The 22,051-nt window shown below is 58.3% G+C and overlaps 1 protein-coding gene and 1 long non-coding RNA gene across 6 annotated transcripts in view; one reads left to right on the plus strand and one right to left on the minus strand.

The window, feature by feature from the left end:
- Positions 1-15,971, plus strand: part of KCNH2 (potassium voltage-gated channel subfamily H member 2) — a 36,579-nt gene extending 20,608 nt beyond the window's left edge. For 3 of the 5 annotated variants that reach the window (XM_072776983.1, XM_072776982.1, XM_072776985.1), the window contains 13 exons: positions 1,156-1,320; positions 2,425-2,865; positions 3,391-3,602; positions 8,209-8,637; positions 9,149-9,536; positions 9,866-10,065; positions 10,505-10,757; positions 11,925-12,118; positions 12,398-12,497; positions 13,063-13,335; positions 13,409-13,595; positions 13,905-14,082; positions 15,399-15,971. In XM_072776983.1, the coding sequence (XP_072633084.1) occupies positions 1,156-1,320; positions 2,425-2,865; positions 3,391-3,602; positions 8,209-8,637; positions 9,149-9,536; positions 9,866-10,065; positions 10,505-10,757; positions 11,925-12,118; positions 12,398-12,497; positions 13,063-13,335; positions 13,409-13,595; positions 13,905-14,082; positions 15,399-15,548 (3,170 nt within the window). In that variant the 3' untranslated portion in view covers positions 15,549-15,971. Of the gene's footprint in view, positions 1-1,155; positions 1,321-2,424; positions 2,866-3,390; positions 3,603-5,117; positions 5,534-8,208; positions 8,638-9,148; positions 9,537-9,865; positions 10,066-10,504; positions 10,758-11,924; positions 12,119-12,397; positions 12,498-13,062; positions 13,336-13,408; positions 13,596-13,904; positions 14,083-15,398 lie in introns of those variants that run through there. The other 2 variants (XM_072776987.1, XM_072776986.1) reach the window with 2 other exon arrangements.
- On the minus strand, positions 5,104-12,481 carry LOC140605055 (uncharacterized). Its single transcript, XR_012007828.1, has 4 exons — positions 12,346-12,481; positions 8,192-8,660; positions 6,691-6,778; positions 5,104-5,826 (listed from the first exon to the last, which is right to left on the minus strand). It is a non-coding gene; the product is annotated as an uncharacterized lncRNA (long non-coding RNA).
- Positions 15,972-22,051: the final 6,080 nt, after the last annotated feature.

Genomic DNA, 22,051 nt, shown 5'->3' on the forward strand with positions numbered 1-22,051 from the left:
AGTGCAGAGAAAACAGATGAGCACAGGGCAAGGAAGATGAGTCAAGGCAAGGCAAGAAGTCTCTGCCTCAGAAAGAGGGAGATGAGGATCATGTCTGGTCCTGGGAGGGTCCATAAAGAAGGAGGAACAGGATATTTCATCCAGGAGGGCTTCCTGATGGCAGGGATTCTGAGCTGGGCCTTAGGCAGCACTTTCAGAAAGTGACAGAGAGAGGGGTGAGGTGGCAGTGGTCTGGACGAGGAGCAGAGGTGGACTGGGTACATTTTGCCTGGAGGACTGACCTCACCTGGTATAGGGGCTCTGGTGACCAGAGAGAGCGAGTGAGAGAGAGATTGGAAGGGGAGGGAAAAAGTCAAGGACCAAGACAGAAGAATGGGAAACAGGAATGAAAGGTCTAGAAGCAATGCTTCTCAACTCTTTGTTGAAGGATCACTTTCTTTACTTCCGTATGTCACAGACCAATCCTTTTGTGAAGCACAAAATCTCATGCTTGGATACTGTGGCAGTGCCAAATTGTGGTGATGGCTTTAGGACTCTCGCCATCAACTTATGAACTCTTGATGCTGTGTCCCGGCATAGCAGTTGGAGCTAATGTGGAGAGAGCAGAGTCGGAGACAGAGGGACTGCTAACTCTTCTATCCTGTCCAGGCCACACCAGGCATTGCCCTAGGCGCTTGGCATGCACCAATTTATTTACTCTTTATGACTCATGAGAAACTGAGAAAGAAGTGATTATCATTCCCATTTCAGAGGGGAGAAAGATGAGGTACAGGGAGGCTAAATCATCAAGGAAGCATAAGTGACATGAAGCAGCAGAGCTGGAATGCCTGAGGTCCTGGGCTTGAAGTCCCTGGGCTTCCCTGCTTTACTAGACTGCCTGGCACCAGGGACAGCAAGGAAAGATTGAGAGTCTGGGGAGGGATGAGCAGAGAGACACAGAGAGGGCCCAGCATGCTGGAGTGGACAGGTTGAGGGCAGGGGCTCACAGTGGCCAGCATGTGGCAGAAGGAGGGGTCTGTACAGGACACACCTAGAAGGAGGGGCCAGGAAATGTGTGTGTGGGCCGCAGGGCAGGTGTGGAGTGGCCCCATCAGGCTCTGCTCTACCCACTTGAGGGGCCCTGCTGTCATAGTGGCCACATCCTCTGCTCTGCAGGGAGCTGCTTCCTGTGCCTGGTGGATGTGGTGCCCGTGAAGAACGAAGATGGAGCTGTCATCATGTTCATCCTCAACTTTGAGGTGGTGATGGAAAAGGACATGGTGGGGTCCCCGACCCATGACACCAATCACCGTGGTCCCCCCACCAGCTGGTTGGCCCCAGGTAAGTGCAACCATGCTCTCGGGTCCCTTTCCTGAGGCCTTGAGGTGACCCAAGGCCAGCGCTCTGCAGGAAAGGCTGTTGGGGGTGCTCCTTTCAGAGGCTGGGAAGACAACACCAAGGATATGGTCTAGTCCCATCTGGCTCAGGATGGACAGGTGGGGGTGGAGTGACTGATTGAGTCCGGGTTTACAGGTCCTTGGGACAGGACTGCACCTGGTTTCCTGGCCTTACCTGCTGGGTTCCTACCATAGCCTCTCCTGGAGTGGTCCTGCATCGAGCCCCAGGAAAGGGGGATTCACCCTTCCTACATGGTCCTGGCCACCTCAGAGTGGCTCCCCTGCTCATTGCAAGGTTCCCTCAGGGATTCATCTCCCTCCCTATGTTGCTTCCAGCTCCCCAGTCCTTGTTCCTGGACTGCCCAGCTCCCTGCTCTGGCCTTGGCTGATGGGGGAGAGGATTTGAGGGAAATGCTCGCCATGATTGGAGACCCAAAGGCCTCGTCTCATTCTCCCATATCACATAGGCTCCCCTCACTCCTCCATGAGATCTTTTTTGGGTTTAATTTTAATTTTTCCCTCCAAGTCTTGGCAAAAGATTCCACCTCTTGGTTTCTCAGGCTCCAAGAAGTGAGGGTTAAGAACACTGGCCTTACCTGTTCTGCAGGTACTATCTACAAGATGGCAGGGCATGGCAGGAAGTGCTCCTCCAGACAAAGGCAGTCCCTGCCATTTACTATGTGACCTCTAGCATATCACTTGACTTGTGTATGCCTAAATTTCCTCCGGTCTAAACTGGGGAGAATGTGATACCCACCAGTACGGTTGGGAGAGTCATGCATGGTTTATGTAGAGCCCACCATGACCTGTGAGGCCCAAGAAATGGCAGTTTATTATTGTCAGAGCCTTAGATAAGATTGTATTCTAGAGGTTTTCTGAGGCTTGAGTTCTGTGCAGTGGCGGCTGGGGGGAAGGGGTGCTGCCTGCCAGGGCTCCCGGGCCCCCACCTCCCTCCCCTCAGGGACTGGGGTTCTAGCTTCCAGGCTTCCCTGCTCTGGGCTACCCTCCTCGTGTCCCCATGGCCGGCACACCTCTCCTCTCCCCGCAGGCCGAGCCAAGACCTTCCGCCTGAAGCTGCCTGCGCTGCTGGCCTTGACCACCCGGGAGTCCTCAGCGCGGCCAGGAGGTGTAGGCAGTGCGGGCGCCCCGGGGGCCGTGGTGGTGGATGTGGACCTGTCACCTGCGGTGCCCAGCCGCGAATCGCTGGCCCTGGATGAGGTGACGGCCATGGACAATCACGTGGCAGGGCTGGGGCCGATGGAGGAGCAGCGTGCGCTGGTGGGCTCCAGCTCCCCACCTGCCGGTGCACCTGAGCCACTCCCGTCACCCCGAGCACACAGCCTCAACCCTGATGCCTCAGGCTCCAGCTGCAGCCTGGCCCGGACGCGCTCCCGGGAGAGCTGCGCCAGCGTGCGCCGGGCCTCCTCAGCTGATGACATCGAGGCCATGCGTGCAGGGCTGCCCCCGCCACCTCGCCACGCCAGCACCGGTGAGGGCCCTGAGCCCTGCGGGAACTGCTCTCCCACTCACCAGGCCTACCCAGTTAAGGGGGCCCTCAGCTTCCTCCCTCTCAGTCCGGGCCTGCCTGGGAGATGGAAATCCCATTAAGCACTTACTTAATCCCATTAAGTGGCCTTTTACTCCATTAAATGTCCATTCATCCCATTACATTCTTCCACTCATAGAGCCTTTGCTGGCTGGTGGAGCTGGCTCTCCCAGGGTGGCCCAGAGGAAGGATGGCCATGGGGGGTGTGAGGGGCAGGAGAGGCAGGCCTCTGGGTCCCAGCTACCACTTGGCTCTCTGGCAGACCCTATGGAGGATCTTCCTCCATCATCTCCTAGCTGCACCATGGTGTGCTTCCTTCAAGTGGCCAGACCTCTGGCCTTGTTTCTTAGGGACTGCTCATCTCCTGAGTCGGCCTCACTGACTCACCATATCCCATGGCCCAGTTCACACAGGGCCTGGTCTCTACCTCAGCCTGTCACCCTGACCTGGCTTTCCCCTCCACTCCAGGGGCCATGCACCCCCTGCGCGGCGGCCTGCTTAACTCCACGTCAGATTCCGACCTTGTGCGCTATCGTACCATTAGCAAGATTCCCCAAATCACCCTCAACTTTGTGGACCTCAAGGGGGACCCTTTCCTGGCTTCACCCACCAGTGACCGGGAGATCATAGCACCCAAGATAAAGGAGCGGACCCACAATGTCACTGAGAAGGTCACCCAGGTAGGTGTTTGGCTCCCTGGCTCTCCTCTTACCTTGGAGGAGCTTAGAGGGAGTGGGAGTGGGCCGTGGTGAAAGGAGGGGTCCAGTCAGTAAGGGACTCTTGAGGGTGTGCAGATCCACTGGCTGGAGGTGGGGGTGGGAGGGTTCTGGAGCTGGGGTGAGAGAGAACAAGTCTGAGAGGTCCTGAGAAAGGGGACTGCAGGGAAGAAGAGGGGATGGGGGGGACAGAGGAAGGCAAGGGGACTTGGGACAGGACAGAGACAACAGGTTGATGGGGCACAGGGAAGACAGGGTAGATGAGGCAGGGTGGGCCAGAGAAGGCAGTCACAGGGGCGTGATGGGGTCTGTTCACGGGGTGGTGAAGGAGGTTTTGGGCAGGGTGGAGGCAAACCTATGGGAGATTTCAAATTAGAGGGGACCACGATTCTTCTAGGCCAATGTGATAAGGTAGGTGGAGGGTGGGGATCCTATTCTAGGGCTAGAATGGCTTGAAGGTGCCCATCCCTGTCCCCAAACCACAGGACAGGGCAGTTTGCTTCCCCTGTTGGAAGGGGAGTATATGACAATGGGTGTATAGATACAGAGGGACGAGGTCCCTGGATCTTGGGCCAGAGAAGACAGCCAGCCGTTGGGGGCATTGCCCAACACTGTCCTGTGACATGGCCAGCCTGGTCTCCTGGCCCCTCCTGGCAGCAAGATTGCTGGCACCACCCCCACAGCCCAATGCATTCCAGCTCCTTCTTCAGTTCTGGCCTTGGGGGTGGGTGGGGGTCCCGGCAGTAGGGGAGGAGCCCAGTAGGGGAGGAGCCCAGGACAGGACTGTGGGGGCCGCTGTCCCACACCTGCTGAGCATCAGTCTCATTACTCCCTCCTGCCCCTTCCGCAGCAGCTCCCTGAGTTGGCCCTAGTGAGGGAGCTGCCCTCTTTCCCTTGCTATTCTTGCTGCCAGCCTCCTCGGCCCTCCTCCTGGCCCTGCTCCTGCTGCCTCTGGCTCTCTGGGTCCCTGCCAGGTCTCCAGCCCCTTGGCCTTGACTCCAGAATGTTCCCCCTCACCCCAGGGCCCATATCTGGCTGCCTGCCCCTCTCCCCCTCCTGCCTCTGCCTCTCTTCCCACCTGGAGCCCCAGATGTCTGCTCTGCTCCTGGGCCCGCGATGTGTTGTGGTCAGTGCGTGGTCTCTATGTGGCAGTGTGCGTGTGCGTGTACGTGTGCGTGTGTGTGTGTTCCTGGCTTTGCCTGTCACCGGGCAGTCTCTCCATCTCTGGGTGTCTGTCTGACTCTGGCTGGCTGGGCACTGGACCGGCGGGGCGGGGGTGTCGGGGAGACCATTAATCTGCGGTGACAGGCCTGGCTGCCCGGGGGAGGGGGAGGGGCACGGGCTGCGGGAGCGGCTGCTGCAGGAGCCCTGAGCGGGCCGCGGGGGAGGGGGCCGCTGGCCAGCCCGGGCGGGGCGGGGGAGCCCAGTGTGGCAGGGTGGGGGTGGGGACCTGGGAGGAGGGGCCGGCTGAGGAGCTGAGGTTCCGACCGCGGCGCTGCTGCTGGGCTGGCGGCGGGCAGAGCTCGGCACCCTGGCAGCAGGGCCCGTACCGGGGGGCCATGGGCAGCCCAAGCCAGGTGGGCTGCTGGCCACACTCACTGCCAGGGTGACCCCGGCCCCGGGGCCCAGCCCCAGTGACCCTGGCTTCATGCCAGAGGCTGCCCTGGAAGCCAGGCCGCCAGCCTCTGGGGCGCAGACTGGGCTGGGACTGCTGCTGGGGTGCAGGTGAGGCGCTGGCCGGGCCCTCGGGCACCAGGGCAGGCAGGCTGGGGGGAACCAAGTCCTCCATGGCGGCCCCAGCAGGGAAGGCAAGCAGGACAGGGGCCCTGCAGCCCAGGGCCCAGAAAGGCCGGGTGAGGCGGGCCGTGCGCATCTCCAGCCTGGTAGCCCAGGAGGTAGGTGACCCCCTACCCCAGCTACTCCTCCTCCCTCCCTGGGCTGGGGCACTGAGAGATAGGTGGTGGCAAGTGGGGTGCGGCCTGGTGGGCTCTGGCTCCGGGGCCGGGCTGGGTAGGGAGAGGGCTTCTGAGAAGCAGGACGGTTTGGGAGCCGTGGGGTCCACAGCTCTGCTCATCCACTGCTGGCCCCTGCTTGCTCTCCTCCAGGCCTTCTGGGCCTTGGTGGATAGTGTTTTTTTCTTGCCAAGGCTTCCCCTCTCCCATGGCTCCCGTGGCCCACAGTCCTGGCTCTAAATACAAAAGGAGGAGGGGGAGAACAGGAATTAAATGGGTGACCAGGCAGGATGACAGTGGGCAAATGGGAGGAGAGAAGCATGGTGGGACAGTGAGAGGGCTGGTCCGCAGGCCCGGCCTGCCAGGAAAGCTCTGGGACTCTGACGCTCCCCACTGTGTGCTGGTGTGGATGCTGTGATGGGGGGAAGGAGGCTTGGGGTACTTCAGGGGTCCGGGTTTGGAGGAGTGTGGGGGGCTAGGGGCACAGGATGGTGGTGAGGGCGGGCTGAGCCACCTGGATCACCTCTTCCCAAGCAGCCTGACAGGCAGCCTGACATACTGGTGGCTGTGCTGCCTTCCCCTAGGCTTATGATTCCATAGGCGCCTCCTGGAGTCACCTCTCTGCCCCCAGGGGCTTCTGTCTGCCTGAAGCAGGCTCAGGGCAGTTGGAGGTGGCTTAGGAGGGAGCCTGATAATTCCACTCCTCTGCCACCTGAACTCTCTGCATTGCCATGATCATGTGCTCTTCTCAGCTAGGATCTAGGCTGGGTGGGAAGGATCCCACCCAGAGGTGAGGACTCGGGATTTGGCTTAAGCAAGCGTCAGTATTCTGTGGGACAACGAGTCCAGGAGGGATTACAGACCTGGGCCAAAGCCATATGGTCAGCTGGTAGTGGCAGAGCAGAGCTTGGCCCCTGTAAGACGAGGTCTGTGGGTCCAGGGCTTTGTCCCAGAGTGTGCACTGGTGCACTGAGGCTGTGCTGGTTTTGCTGGTGCAGACTCAGGTTGGGGCAGGGTCATGCTGTGGCTGTGGTCCAACACAGCCCCCAGGGGGTCTGGCCTTTCAGACTTGGGGAGGAGACCCCGCCAGGGGCAGTTACCTTCTGCTCCCTTGTCTGTGGGGGCCCTGGCCGGTTCTTTTTCAGTTCTTCTTTGACCTACGAAAGGCCACTGGCTCATGCTCTCTGCCTTAAGGAGTAAGGAGCCTGAGGTGAAGGCAGGGCAGAAAGCAGGGCCCCCAGGTCCCAGCTGTTCCCCCACTCATGAGATAGCTCTCAAGCTACCATATCTCCCTTAGGGTAGCCAAATCCCTAACTAAGAGGCTTCTTTTTAATTTCCAGTTACTTCTTCTAAGGAGATGGTCTCCAAACAGTCCATCTGGAGCTGGTGGGTCCAGGGGATCCCTGGCTTGAGTATGAATGGGAATCTTTGGGGGTTCCACCCACCCCAACTCTCCCCCAGTCCAGAGGCCTGAAGTGGGGCCCTGGCACTCAGTACTTCTTGGAGTGGGGCCAGCAACCTTGGTTCTTAAGGGTGTGTATAAGGTCTTGGGTTTGGCTGCCTGGGAATGGCAGCGCCAGGCCTGGAGGGCCTAGGGATGGAGTGTGGGGTTGAGTCACATGTCCGTGAGAGAGAATTCTAGGGGGCAAGGGGAGGCAACGGGACAGACGGGCTCTTGGCCCAGTATAGGAAAGCTAGGCTGTTCTTCCTGCTTTGGCTTGGGAAGAGAATGGCATGGCTGCTGCTATTTGGTGTGGATGGCAGGCCTGCCTCTGCCCGACTGTTGAGCCTGTACAGGGCTGGGTATGACGCTTCTGAACATTCGCCCATGTTCACCTCTGTCTGTATACATGTGGGTACGTCTGTGGCTGGGTTAGGTCTTCTGTGGGCTTTTGTAGGTGTGTGGGAAGGTGAAGCCTGGGGGCTGCCTTGGGTATGGGGACAGGGAGCTGGGTAGTGGCAGGGGTGTCTTGATCTCTCCCCAAGGGAGACCAAGGGGCCTGAGTCTGGGTGGCAGGTACTCTGGGGCCAGTGGCAAAGGGACCCTTAGGCCCTCAGTACCCAGGCTGCTAGTAGTGGCACCTCTATGGGAACTGCAGTGACCACCAGCACTTTATGTGTGGAAGCATGCTCCTGAGGCCCTCACCCAGGCTAGGAGTCTTAGCCCTTAGAGCATTTTTTATAACTGGGATCACGGTATGTATGTATGTGTGTGTGTGTGTGTGTATGTGTGTGTGTGTGTGTGTGTGTGGTGTTCGGGGGGTGTAGTGGAGTTATAACCAGAGGTATGGGTGTGCGTTGCTGGTGGGGAGCCGTACATCTGGATACTACTGCCCGGTGCCCTGAGCTCAGGTAGCCAGACAGCAGGTCCATGTGCTGCATGGGCAAGTGTGGTGCCTGAGTGACAAGGCGGTCAGCGGCTCTGGTCATTTGGCTGAGGGGGGAGCATTGTGACCGACACTTACTGGCGTCTTCCTTACTCTGCTCAGCCTCTTCTCTGGAGGCTCCAGCAGAAATGTCATCTGCTCCTACCCTGGAGATCCCATGGGCCTGTCCTCCCCTGCCCCAGCCCCCAGTGGGACATCATTCCATCACCCTCACCTTCCCTGCCTGTCCAGGTCCTGTCCCTGGGAGCTGATGTGCTGCCAGAGTATAAGCTGCAGGCACCACGCATCCACCGCTGGACCATCCTCCACTACAGCCCCTTCAAGGCAGTGTGGGACTGGCTCATCCTGCTGCTGGTCATCTACACAGCTGTCTTCACACCCTACTCGGCCGCCTTCCTGCTGAAGGAGACAGAGGAGGGCCCCCCGGCCCCCGACTGTGGCTATGCCTGCCAGCCCCTGGCTGTGGTGGACTTCATCGTGGACATCATGTTCATTGTGGACATCCTCATCAACTTCCGCACCACCTATGTCAATGCCAACGAGGAGGTGGTCAGCCATCCTGGCCGCATTGCTGTCCACTACTTCAAGGGCTGGTTCCTCATTGATATGGTGGCTGCCATCCCCTTCGACTTGCTCATCTTTGGCTCTGGCTCTGAGGAGGCAAGTTGGCAGGGAGGCAGAGGCTAGAAAACGAGAGAAGGCAGTGAGGTACAGGGGCTAGTGAGAGGAAGGGGGCATGGTAGGTGCCTCAGGTAACTCATGGCTACCACCCCTCTCCATGGGAGCCACTTGCCAGCTCGAGGTCCAGAGGGGCCACCTTTTTCTATTTGTCTATCCAAAGAGGCCACCATATTCTAATCACCCAGAAGTGGCCTGGGAACTTGTGGGGATTCTGGCCAGGCACCTTAGGGTGGACGTTTTACCTTTCAGAGCCCCATTCTCAGCAGGGGGACCACAAGCCATCTGTCACAAAGAGGAGCCCTTTGTCACAGAGCTAGCATGCAGATTAATGAGACTATGCTGGGCTTAGGGGAATGGGAGGTGCTTGAGTCATTAGAAGGTTCTGGGAGGAAGTCTTTGGGGGATTTTACTTCCAGTGACCCCAAGTGCTGTAGTGCCCCCCACCCCACTCCTCACTTGGCTCCCACACTAAACATCTCTCCCCCAACAGCTGATCGGGCTGCTGAAGACAGCGCGGCTGCTGCGGCTGGTACGCGTGGCAAGGAAGCTGGACCGCTACTCAGAGTATGGGGCGGCTGTGCTCTTCCTGCTCATGTGCACCTTCGCGCTCATTGCACACTGGCTGGCCTGCATCTGGTATGCCATTGGCAACATGGAGCAGCCGCACATGGACTCCCGCATCGGTTGGCTGCACAACCTGGGGGATCAGATCGGCAAGCCCTACAACAGTAGTGGCCTGGGTGGCCCCTCCATCAAGGACAAGTATGTCACGGCCCTCTACTTCACCTTCAGCAGCCTCACCAGTGTGGGCTTTGGCAATGTCTCCCCCAACACCAACTCGGAAAAGATCTTCTCCATCTGTGTCATGCTCATCGGCTGTGAGTGTAACCCTGGGGGTGGGCAGAGGGGAGAGGGGGCGTGGCCCAGAATCTGGGAGGAGCCTCTGATGGAGGAGAGGGAGGAGTCCAGATGGGCCACAGTGGGGCCCTGGGACTTAGAGGCTCCAGGGACTACCTTCGGGGCATATTTGGGGACTGGGACACCAGGCAGAGGCGCAAGTCAGAGCCCCAGGGCACAGGTACCCGGGCATCTCTGTGCATCTCTTGCGTGTGGTTACGCTGAGATGTGACTGCGTGTGTCATTGACCCGGTGCAGGGGCGGGCAGGGTCCCTCGGATGCTGATGGTCCCACTCACCCCCGCCCCCAGCCCTCATGTACGCCAGCATCTTCGGCAACGTGTCAGCCATCATCCAGAGGCTGTACTCGGGCACTGCCCGCTACCACACGCAGATGCTTCGGGTGCGGGAGTTCATCCGCTTCCACCAAATCCCCAACCCCTTGCGCCAGCGCCTGGAGGAGTATTTCCAGCACGCCTGGTCCTACACCAATGGCATCGATATGAACGCGGTGAGGCCACTGGACTCCCACTGGACTTCGAGAAGGGCTGGTGGTGGGCTGGATGGGGCAGGGTCACAGTGAGACTTCTCTTGGTGCAGTGAGCACCCCTGACAGCATCACACACGATGGTTCAGGTGGTCACAGTTAGTGCTTAGAAGGCCCCCAAGAGAGATATTCTCCTTTTGCTAATGGAGTTCATTTTCTGGGAGAACTCTCACCATGGGGCAGGCCGAACCAGGCTCTTACATGTAGGCGGAGCATTTGAATCTTACAACCCCAGGCAGGAACTGGTCTCTGCACTTTACACAAGAAAATGGAGACAGAGAGCAGCAAGGCCTCATAGTCCCGAGGGCGCAGGGCTAGAAGGGGTGGACTCTCTGATGCTCCTCCCAGGGTCTCAGGGCCGGGTGCCTGAAGACAGGGTGCTGAGCCAGCCCACCGCCCCCAGGTGCTGAAAGGCTTTCCCGAGTGCCTACAGGCGGACATCTGTCTGCACCTGAACCGCTCGCTGCTACAGCACTGCAAGCCTTTCCGAGGGGCCACCAAGGGGTGCCTGAGGGCCCTGGCCATGAAGTTCAAGACAACACATGCACCGCCAGGGGACACGCTGGTGCATGCTGGGGACCTGCTCACCGCCCTCTACTTCATCTCCCGGGGCTCCATCGAGATCCTGCGGGGGGACGTCGTCGTGGCCATCCTGGGTATGGGGCTAGGTGGCAGCGGGTTAGAGGGGGGACCAGGTGCTGGGCAGGAAGTGCCTGCCGAGGCCTGGAGAGAGGTCTGAGCTCTCTGGGGACACAGTTGTTGGGGCTGTAGACGCAGGACTGCCTGCAGGGATCTTCAGGTCCTTTAATTCACCTAAGCATAGGCCCTCCAAGAGGGGCATGGGTGGGGCTGCTGAACTCTGGGGGTCCTTGCATTCTGCTCTCCCTCAGGCTCTCCCCACAGGCAGTGACATTCTTGCTTCCTTAAAGCAGGACCAAACTGGATACTCCAGGATGGGCCGTGGAGGGAGGTTATGCATCTGATTTTACTGAGGAAATTTACCAAGTTCCCTGCAGCCTCAGTGACACAGCCCAGTCCAGCCCTCACCCTCTCCAAAGCAAAAGGAATCTTGCCCCTCTTCCCCTCCCATCCTTTCTGTCCTACCTGTACCTGGGCAGGTGTGCCTGGCAGGGGACTTCCTGCCCTCCGCCTGTCCCTCCCTGGGCCCCCTACAGATGCTCCTTAGTGCAGATGTATCACAGTGGGCCATTTTAGATTTTTACTTCTCAGTTCAGCACAAACACCTGTACTCACTCCACAAACATCCCAAACACAACTAAAACCAAAGTTTCGCCATATAACACTTAACTTTACTATGTGTGATACATTCTGGGGTTATCCGTTCTGTGCTGTGATCAGCTATGCTATCCCGTTTTCTTTTGGTAAACAAAATGCTGGGCTTGTTTCACTCCTGTGTTATGATCTCAGCTTGAACACTGAGGGCACAGTGATTGGCCAGGAGGGGTTTGGGGCTTGGGGTTTGGAGGGGAGTAAAGGTGGGCTTAGAACCCAAGGAAGTCAGGGCCATGGGCAGAGAGGAATATTCAGGCTGGTCCTGCTGGCTGCTTCCAATTGTTGGGAGGCAGGGAAGGCCAAGCCCTCTCTCCCATCTCCCCCACCACACTGATGGCCATGAGCACAAGTCTGGCCTTTGGAGGGACTGGGGATAGTGGATGCTTCCCTGGCTCTGGGGGCTGGGGCTGGTGGGTGGGTGATCAGACTGAGGGGAGTCCCCCAGCCCAGTGTGAGAATGCCCAGAAGACAGGTGCCTGTGGCCTGCGCTGTGGCCCAGGGGCTGAACCCCCACTCTTGGTGGCCTCCAGGGAAGAATGACATCTTTGGAGAGCCTTTGAACCTGTATGCTCGGCCTGGCAAGTCCAACGGGGATGTGCGGGCCCTCACCTACTGTGACCTACACAAGATCCACCGGGACGACCTGCTGGAGGTGCTGGACATGTACCCTGAGTTCTCTGACCACTTCTGGTCCAGCCTGGAGATCACCTTCAACCTTCGGGATGTGAGTGGGCTCCCCTGCCCAGGCTGCGCGCGGGTGGCTGCCCCCAACTGTGTCATCTCTTTGGGCCCATTTCCCTGCCTGTCAAACGGTACTGCAGTTGGATGAGGTGAAAGTCCCAGCCTCAGCTCCGGTCCTAGGGCAGAGGGGACATTTGTGCGCCAGCGCTTCCTCACTTTCCCAGTGCTCTGGGCCCCACTTTCTATGTTAACGAGGGGGACTGGGCTGACCTGGGCCGGGCAGGTGGCCGCTGAAGGGCCCTGACACCGCTTTTGGTTCCAGACCAACATGATCCCTGGATCTCCCGGCAGCGCGGAGCTGGAGGGCGGCTTCAACAGACAGCGCAAGCGCAAGCTGTCCTTCCGCAGGCGCACCGACAGGGGTGAGGGGGCGGGGCCGATGCGGGGGCGGGTCAGCTCCTCCTGCGCTCTGCAGACTTCCGCGCCCCTACCCTCGGTGTCCCCCGCGCTCTCACCCCACCGGCCCAAACGCTCTCCATTCCCTAACGCCCACTTGAACTGGCACCTCCTCCAGGAAGCCCTCTTCCATCCTCTTGGGCCGGTTGGTGGCCTCGGCTCCTTTGGGCCTCAAGTGGCTGGCGTCTTGGGCGTTGCCTTGAACTGATGTGGGGCTAAGGGGCAGGACGAGGGAGGGCGGGAGAGGGGACCAGTGACTGGGGTCCGGGAGAGCCTGGCCAGCAGTGCCACTGCCTGTGCTTGGGCTGTCAGTGGCAGTCGGAGCGACCTGGTCCCGCTCCGGGAGCTCTCTGTCCCCTTGAGCGCGGAGGAGGTGGGGTGGGGGTGGGGTGGGGTAGAGGAAGAGCAGAAGAAACACCCGGGGACAAACCAGGGTGCCGGGTCAGCCCTCCCCCCTCTTACCCCCCCCCCCCCCCCCCCCCCCGCCCGTGCCTCCTTCCTTCTCTGAGGCCCATTCTCTGTCTCCCACAGACCCGGAACAGCCAGGGGAGGTGTCGGCCTTGGGGCCGGGCCGGGCGGGGGCAGGGCCGAGTGGCCGAGGCCGGCCAGGGGGGCCGTGGGGGGAGAGCCCATCCAGTGGCCCCTCCAGCCCGGAGAGCAGTGAGGATGAGGGCCCAGGCCGCAGCTCCAGCCCCCTCCGCCTGGTGCCCTTCTCCAGCCCCAGGCCCCCCGGAGAGCCACCGGGTGGGGAGCCCCTGACGGAGGATGGTGAGAAGAGCAGCGACACCTGTAACCCGCTGTCAGGTAGGGTAAGGGCCACCCCGGATGGGTGGGGTGTGGCATCTGACCCGACCTCAACCTAGATCTCTGGTTCCAGGCGCCTTCTCTGGAGTGTCCAACATCTTCAGCTTCTGGGGGGACAGTCGGGGCCACCAGTACCAGGAGCTGCCTCGCTGCCCTGCCCCCACCCCTAGCCTCCTGAACATCCCCCTCTCCAGCCCATGCCGGCGGCCCCGGGGCGACGTGGAGGGCAGGCTGGATGCTCTCCAGAGGCAACTCAACAGGTGAGGATGGCTCCTGGGCTCGTGCTCAGCCTGAAGCTGTGGGTGTCCAGGGGGTGGGTATAGCGGGTTGTGTGTGATCTGTGGGTTTCCGGCAGTGTTCTGGAGCGAAGGGAGGATTACTGCTCCGTGTAGGCCTTATTGTGCACGTTGCACCTTGACCTCCTCCTTCCAGTCAGTGCTGAGACCAGGGCTGCATATCTAGTACGAGGAGGGAACCAGCCAGCTGGTCCATAGGGTGGTCCCCAAGTCACAGTTCCTGGTGTCTCCGCATCCCCGAGAGCCAGAGCATCCTCCTCCTTCTTGCCCCAGGCTGGAGACCCGGCTGAGTGCAGACATGGCCACTGTCCTGCAGCTGCTGCAGAGGCAGATGACGCTGATCCCACCTGCCTACAGTGCTGTGACCACCCCGGGGCCTGGGCCCACCTCCACCTCCTCTCTGCTGCCTGTCAGCCCCATCCCCACCCTCACCCTGGACTCGCTTTCTCAGGTAAGTTCCAAAGCCCTCTCCCTGCCCAAGGTACCCCAGCCCTGCCTTTTCTGCCCCAGTTCCACCCCAAACCTGCTTTGCTGTGCTTTTGCTTGGCACTGGACCTCAGTGTTCCCCCCCAACCTCATTTCTGCCCTTGTCCCAGACTATACTCTTGGAGGAAGGCTTCCTTAGGAGTGCAGGCACAGGGCCAAGTGGGAGAGCCCCCAAACCAAAGCCCCCCAAAAGCTGGGCAAAGGAAGCCAATAGGCTGAGAGATGTCACCTACATGACCAGATCTACTCAAGGTATCTGGGTCATGGCCATGAGTGGTCTCTTGAAGAGGGGCCTGGTAGAGCCTGAGACTTGGGAGTGGGTGCAGCTTGCCGGGGCACCCTTGGGATGGGGTCCCAGCTCCCTGCTGTGCCTGACACTGCTCAGCTGTGGCTCTACTGCCAACCAACGGCTCTCACACTAGCCACTTTGCAGGGTTGTCTGGAGGGCTTTGGCTAAGCCCCAGGGTAGTGCCTCTCTCTTCTGCTGGAGTGGGCCTCTGTCACCCTTTGTCCTCTCCTGAGTGGACATGGCTGTTGCCAGCCTTCTAACAAGACAGCTGTGCCTGGGCTCCAAGAAGGGGGCTCTTCTGGCTCCCAGAGGTGGCCTGGGATCTGCTCCCCCCTTCCTCTGGCATCTGCTCCCCCTCCCATCTGCTGCCTGCTCCTGTTTGCAGACACCAGAGCCCACGTCAGCAAATGTGCCAGTCTCCCTTCACGGCCTCCCCCGCAGAGATCTCACAGCACACACTCTGTCAGCATCCACAAACCCCTCCTGCCTGCCCTGGCACTCTCCCTGGCCTTCCAAGGCCTGGCCAGCAGCCTGCCTCTGTTTCTAGGTCCCTGAGTTCTTTCTAGATTGCAAGAGGGAGCCTTGTTTCTCGTTCTGTCCCAACCCAGGGCCTCTTATTCTGGGTTGGGTTTGGATTCATCTGCCCTGTTCCCCAGGGAAGGGAGGGACTATGACCCTGAGTTCTCCCCTGCATCAGGGGCCTGCTCCTGGGGCTCCCAAGGTTGCCACTTCCCCGTCGTGGGTCTTGCATGTGGAGAGTGCATGCCTCTCCTTCCCACCTCAGCACCTCCTTTTGTGCTTCAAGGCTGCTTTGTGTGCCTTGGCCCTTCTCCTCGTCCACTCCAATGCTCTTCTGTTCTCCCTGTGCCTGGCACCCAGTTTTCCTGACCCTCTCTGTTCTGTGACCCTTCCCTTTATTCACCTGCTGGCCTCCTGCATCCCCTTCCTCCCCTCCCACAGGCACCTCGTCTGCTCACACTATGTTTTTGCAGGTTTCCCAGTTCATGGCGTTCGAGGAGCTCCCCCCGGGGGCCCCAGAGCTCCCCCAAGACGGCCCCCCTCGACGCCTCTCCCTACCGGGCCAGCTGGGGGCCCTCACCTCCCAGCCTCTGCACAGACATGGCTCAGACCCAGGCAGTTAGTGGGGCTGCCTGGTGTGGACATGTGGCTCACCCAGGGTTCAGCGCACTGCCTGGGCCCCTCCCCTCAGAGGCCCTGCCCGGGAGGCCCTGGCCGAGACAGGGGAGAGGACCAAGGACCGTGAAGGCATAGCCCCTCCCCCAGCCCTTGGGGACCATCTTCTCCTGCAGTCCCCTGGACCTCCATGGGAGGGGCAGGGGCAGGGACAGGGCCGGGCAGTGGATGGGGGGGTCTGTGGTCCCCCCACTGCCCTGGGGGCATTAGCTGGTCTAACTGCCCGGAGGCACCTGGCCCTGGGCCTTAGGCACCTCCAGGACGTTTCTGCTATTTACTGCTCTTATTGTTAAGGATAATAATTAAGGATCATATGAATAATTAATGAAGATGCTGATGACCATGAATAATAAATAATTATCCTGAGGCAACTCTAGCAGTACTGAGAGGGTGCGGCCATCCGCACCCTATATTCCATGTTCACACTCACCCCACATGTGTTCACACTCATCCCATGCACACTGGGCTCTGTGGGAATCAGGGTGCGTCTGCGTGCACTGGGCCTGCAGGGGCTGCCCCAATACCTGGGTGTGGAGTGTGTGTAGAGGGCTGTTCCTGGGGAGGGGGGTGGACATGGGTCATCTTCGGTGCTTCCTGCTTCTCTAGGGCCCTGCTTCCTTGTGGCTCTGGATTCAGGATAGCAAAGAACCTGCTGGATTGTTTTGAATAGAGGTCGTTCTAATGGGATGCCAGGTCTTGGTCCAGCCCCTCGGGGTCGTGTCTTTCTGGGGGGCATATTGGCTGCCAAAGCTGGCCCCACTGACTGATACTGCAGCCATATACTGGTTTGTCACCTTATACCTGTCACCAACCCAGCCCACACTGACCCTAACCTGGGGCTGTGCTGCTCAGTTCTGGTCCATATCCCCCAACCGTCTGACTTGCCCTTATCTTGACCTTGACCCTGACACACGTAGACTGTGTGTAGTTAGGCCCCCACAGCAACCCAGTTCTGGGCACACTGGTTTTCTCAGCCCCGGCCCAGAGCTCCCCAGGTGTCTGGCTGCAGATGGGCCTCGCTTTGTTCACTATGATCTTTTGAGCACCTGTGATCCTTGAGAAGGTGAAAGTTTTTGGGTAGCTCATTGCCATTACTGGGGGAACAGGTCACAGACGTATATTGTGATATATATCCTGAGGCCACGCATGCTGCTGGTCTTGTGAGGACACCCGGCCCCCTGGAGGAGGGGCCAGCAGTGACCATGGCAGGGCACCTGCTGGCCAGCAGGAGGAGCGGATGGGCAGTGGCCACCTCTGCTTGTAGGCAGTAGTGCTGCCAAAGGCCTCCAGTGCTGGTGGGGCAGTTTCCTACTTAATCCCCACAACCCCTGGCCCTTTGAAGTGTTAACTTCGCTTTATAATCAAATGTGGCCCATACCTGGGGTGGGGTTGGTGTTGGGAGCAGAGGCCCCGGTCCCCGGTCCCCGAGCAACCTGGAGGGTTCTTGCTGTGCCCAGGGGAGGGGGGAGAGAAGAGAGAGAATCTCCCCCTGTCCAGGGAAGTCTATACCAGGCCCTGGTCCCAGGATCCTCCCAGGGTCTGCTGCCCATGCTCCTTACTCGAGAGTTCGCACCCAGGACTTCCTGGTGGGTTGATGTATGTGATGTGGGGGAAGGAGGTGGTGGGCAGACCCTCTCAGCAGAGGCAGAGACACACGGACAGAGGTGACCGTGAGGCTACTGGTGAGAAGTAATGTACAGACCATTCAGTGCTCCTGGCACACTGGCTCCCTGAGAGCTGGGCCAAGTGCCCGCTCTCTGATGCTGGCTTCTCCTTGTTACCATCTGCCCTTGGCCTTAGAGCATCCTCATCCTGGAACTCAGCTACAGTTCACACCACTCTGCCCAGGTTCAGGAGTGGAGGTGGGAGGATGCTGAGCGAGGGGCTGGGTCCATCCCAGTGAGTCAGGGCTGGCCTTGGTGGGCATCTGGTGGAGAGTCAGCACCATACCAGCCCCCACAGTCGGTCACTGGCCTGGTGTGGACTTTGGTGCTTGTCTGTGATGAAAGCACATGGATGTCCCAGCGGCAATGTGCTCAACCTGTACAGGGTGGGGGGCTGCCGGTGTGGCTAGGATGCCCAGGACCAGGAGCCACCTGCTGAGGTTCCAGGATGGAGGGGGGGACAACACTTACTGGATCATTCTACCTGTCCAGATACACCTAGGTGCTGGGTATGTGTGTCATTTAACTCTCAGGGGTAGGAGTAATTAGTCCAAGTGGAAGATTCATGCTCAGCATGGTAAGTGACTGGATGGCTGGCACTCACACTGCTGATAGGTGACAGTGCACAGCTTCAGAATGCATAGCAGGAGTGACAGTAACTTCAGGGCACAGCCCTGGGGCTGACGCTTGGCGACAGGGTGTGGCCTCAAACCTGGCCACGTGAGGCCTGAAAGGCAGGCAAGGGTGCTGTGACTGGGAGTGCAGCCCAGTTCAGGAGTCTAGCATGGAGACCCCTCAACTCTCATTCCTAGCCTGCTCTGGCCCTCCCCTCTCCTGGCCAGGTGACAGCCCCCTTCTCCTGACAGTCCGGGGTCACATTCTGCCCAGCACGCATGAGTAGTGCTATACCCTGTGGCTCTACCTGCATCCCTGGAGCTCTCTGCTGGGGTGACGAAGATCAAGTTTTTGGGCAGAGTCGGCCATGACCACCTGTAGTGGGGCCCTGGCCCCAGACTGGCTGGACCTTATAGGGTCCTTGTTGCATCCCTGAGACCTGAGAGTTCTCAGATGTGTTGGAGAAGGGTGGGTGGAGCTCCAGCTCCTGCATTCTAGTTGGGAGTACAGCTTAACATCAGGCTACATTCCTCCGGGGGCCACCCTTGCTCTCTGTGCATCGCTCACTTATTTTATTTTATTTTTTATTTTATCTTATTTTATTTTATTATTTTTTTATTTATTTTATTTTTTTTTAAAGATTTTATTTATTCCTGAGAGACACACACAGAGAGAGAGGCAGAGACACAGGTGGAGGGAGAAGCAGGCTTCCTGTGGGGAGCCCGATGTGGGACTCGATCCCAGGACTCCAGGATCACTACCTGAGCCGAAGGCAGATAGATGCTCAATCACTGAGGCACCCAGGTGCCCCTCGCCCACTCTTTTAATGTCTACCTCATCTTATTTGTTTTATTTTATTTCATTTTTGTAAAAGCCATCATTATAAATGCTTTGGAAGGGAGATGAGGGACCATCAGAAGCAAGCAGCCTGGGAGCCTGGTGGAAAGGGTGCCTAAGGGGTACCATTCCTAGGGCCCAGGAAGAGAGAAAAGGAGGCATGGGGACCGCTGTGCAGCCCCCTGCCCGCTAGGCTGTTCCTCGACTAGTCTGAGGCAGTGGCAGCTCCATGGGGGTGGGGCCTGTTCATTCAGTGGGACCTAGAGCAATGGGATGTGCTCAGTGTTTCCTGAATGGATGGATGATGGATGGATGGATGGATTCAAACACTGCCCTCCTCCCTAGGACAGAGACCCTTGGGTTGGAGGTGGGGGCTGGGAGGCCTCAAGTGGCTGGCAGAAACAGAAGGAGGGCGTCTTCCTAGGGCTCTGCCTCTCACCTTGTGTCCCCCCTCTCCCGCCCTGTCACCAAGTTTTCCCCTATGTCAGCCAGTCCTCATGTCTGCTCTACACAGCTCTGTGGCAACTGCTCACTGTCCCAGACAAGGACAGGGACTGTTCTGCTTCCCAGCACCACCCTCTTGGATGCTGTGTCCCCAGCCTGGCCAAACCTTCAGAGGCAGCTCTGCAGCCCGGCTGATTTTTCTAGAGTCTGTTCGCTATGAGGCCAGGGAAGGAGGTCTGATGTCAGGCCCTTTCTGCCAAAGGTGATGGTAAAGTCCCCTCTTCTCCCGCAGAGCCGGGCCCCCAAGTGTTGAGGATTTGTTGCCCGGAGGTGAGGGTTCTTCCAAACCAGGAGGGCCAGAAGGGTGGAGTGGGGGCTGGAAGAGGCTGAGATGGGCAAGGAAAAAAATCCAGGCAGTTATCAACACCTGGGATGGCAGGTAGTATCCAGGCAGTTATCAACACCTGGGATGGCGCTGGAATATGGTCAGGGATTGGGGATAGGACCCCACAACAGTACGGGCCCAGGCTGCCTCCTCCTATCTCCATCTCTGCACCTGAAGGCCCAGGAGCTGAGTGAGGACCTGATGGTGTGTCCTTGCCTGGGAGCTCAGCCCCTGCTCAAGGTCCAGGTACAAGCTCACCCCTGCTCTTGTCCTTACCTGGACTCTCGCCCCTGCTCAGCCCAGAGAGCGGCAGCTCTCACATTTCAGGAACAAATAAGAGTAATTGATACTCCTTGAGCACATCCTTTGTGGTGAGCCTTATTCCTGCTGCCTGATACCAAAGCCCAAGAGGCTGAAGTAACTTGCCAGACATCTGCAGCTCCAGAGAGGGGAGCAGAGTGCGGACCCTGGTGGGCCAAGCCTCCACCTGCTGGCTTAACTCTTGGGCACACTGCTGCCCTCGGTCTAGGGATGGTGACTGAGAGACCTTTGCAAGGGTTTGGAATTTTGAGAATCTTCTCTCCCCTGCAGACTTTTGTACCTTCTGCTCCTTTGTCTGGAGGGTCCTTTGGTGAATTCCTGCTGGTTCCCAGGTGATTCTTGCAAGAAACACTTGGATTACCCCTTCCCTGGGGCCGGGGGCCCTTCTGTGCTACTGCAGCACCTTCTGCCCCCCATTTCCTCCCCCGCCCTACGCTGAACCGCTGGATCTGGGGAGCTTATTGCCTCCGTGCTATGCTGTGTCCCTGTCTGCTTCCCCCCAGCATCAAGCACAGCAGCTCTCCCAGAACAAGCACTGAGCAATTTCCTAAAGGAACATTTCTGAATTTGGGTGGTGATTAACAGTAAAATCCTTAACATCAAAAAGGCCCGCATGCCTGACTTTGGGGAGTTGTGTCTTCCTGTGCAGCTAGGCTCAGGGCATGAGGGCTGAGTAAGTGGCTTGGGGTTTCTGGCACTCCCTGAATCTCTCCTGCTACAAGCAAACATGGGCCTGGTACCCTGGAGGTGGTCCCTCAGGGTCCATGCTCTTTACATCTCCCACTTTGCTCCCTTGGCTCAGCTCAATACATGGGGATGGGTCCTTGCCCTGAGTTACAATTAGGGACCTTGTCTGGTGCCCTCTGAGGCTGGCATCCCTGCTGGTGGGCATCTCAGGGCACACTAGACATCCTGTGATGGCCACTGCTCACCTGAGCTTTGGGGAGCCCCTGTTCTGCTTCCCAGCACCACCCTCTTGGATGCTGTGTCCCCAGCCTGACCAAACCTTCAGAGGCAGCTCCGTAGCCCGGCTGATTTTTCTAGAGTCTGTTCTCTACAGGGCCAGGGAAGGAGGTCTGATGTCAGGCCCTTTCTACCACTCACCTGCTCACACTGCATAAACAGATGATACCAGAGCATGCCCAGGCGCTAAAGGGACAGATGGCCTGTTGGCCTACAGGACACAGCCTTTGTGTCAGTGTGGCACAAGAAGGTTCTCCTCTTCCTTTTCAGACTCGCCTGCCCTTATATTTCCTACTGCCATGAACCTGCCCCTCTGGCCACATGAGATCGTGCTCTGTCAACTGGGCTTGTGTTCTCTCTGCATTTGCTCCATCCTTCCCTCTTCTTGGAGTGCGAACTCTGTTGATTCTAGTCTGGAGAAATCCATCCATCCTGCCAAGTCCTAGCTCAGATCTGGTGAGCTAAGCTTCCCCTATAGCTCTGGCCTCAGATCTTTGTTAGAGCTCCTCGCCCCAGCCCCATCTGTTGTTTTGTCTTTCTTCCGGAAGGGGATGGGCTGAGTATTGGTCATCTTTCCATTTCTTCCAAAACACCTTCGTTGGGGCAGTGGAGAGACTTCGCAGGCACCTTGCCAGTATATCTTGCTGCCAGTGTCCAGTTTCCGGCTGGCGTCTAGTGGAGGGCTCCTGCTACTGTCCTGTGTGGCCATTAGTGCTCTGATGGCCAAGGGTGAGATAGGTCCCTCCTCGGGCTTTTCAGTTTCAACTTCAGGTCTGTGGGATACATATTTCCCCTGGGTGGTGGACAATCCAGTGGGAAACTGGCTGCTCAGGTGAGATCTTACCTGCTTGTATGGTAAGGAGTGTCTTCCTCCATCGGCTTCCTGCTGAGCTCACTGCACCCAGTGAAGGACACACAGGGCATTGCAGTCAGTCTCAAATCTTCAAAGATAGTAAAACAAATTTGAAGCACAGAGACTTCTAAGGTGATTATTTTGAGAGACTTTGAGATAACTGTATGTCATAAAAGAGTGGTTGGTGTGAAAATTAATGATGATTTAGTAAAAGACCGAATAGTAACAGTTTTCGTAAAGCTGCATGGGTACATGATATTAAACCCTACAAAAGCTCAATTTTTCTTGATTTATGAATGCAAGAGCATTTTCAATAAAGCAATTCTTGATACTATATATTCTAAAAATCCATGTACAGTTCACTTTTTT

Source organism: Canis lupus, chromosome 15, assembly GCF_048164855.1.
Source record: "Canis lupus baileyi chromosome 15, mCanLup2.hap1, whole genome shotgun sequence".
NCBI classification, from domain to species: domain Eukaryota; kingdom Metazoa; phylum Chordata; class Mammalia; order Carnivora; family Canidae; genus Canis; species Canis lupus.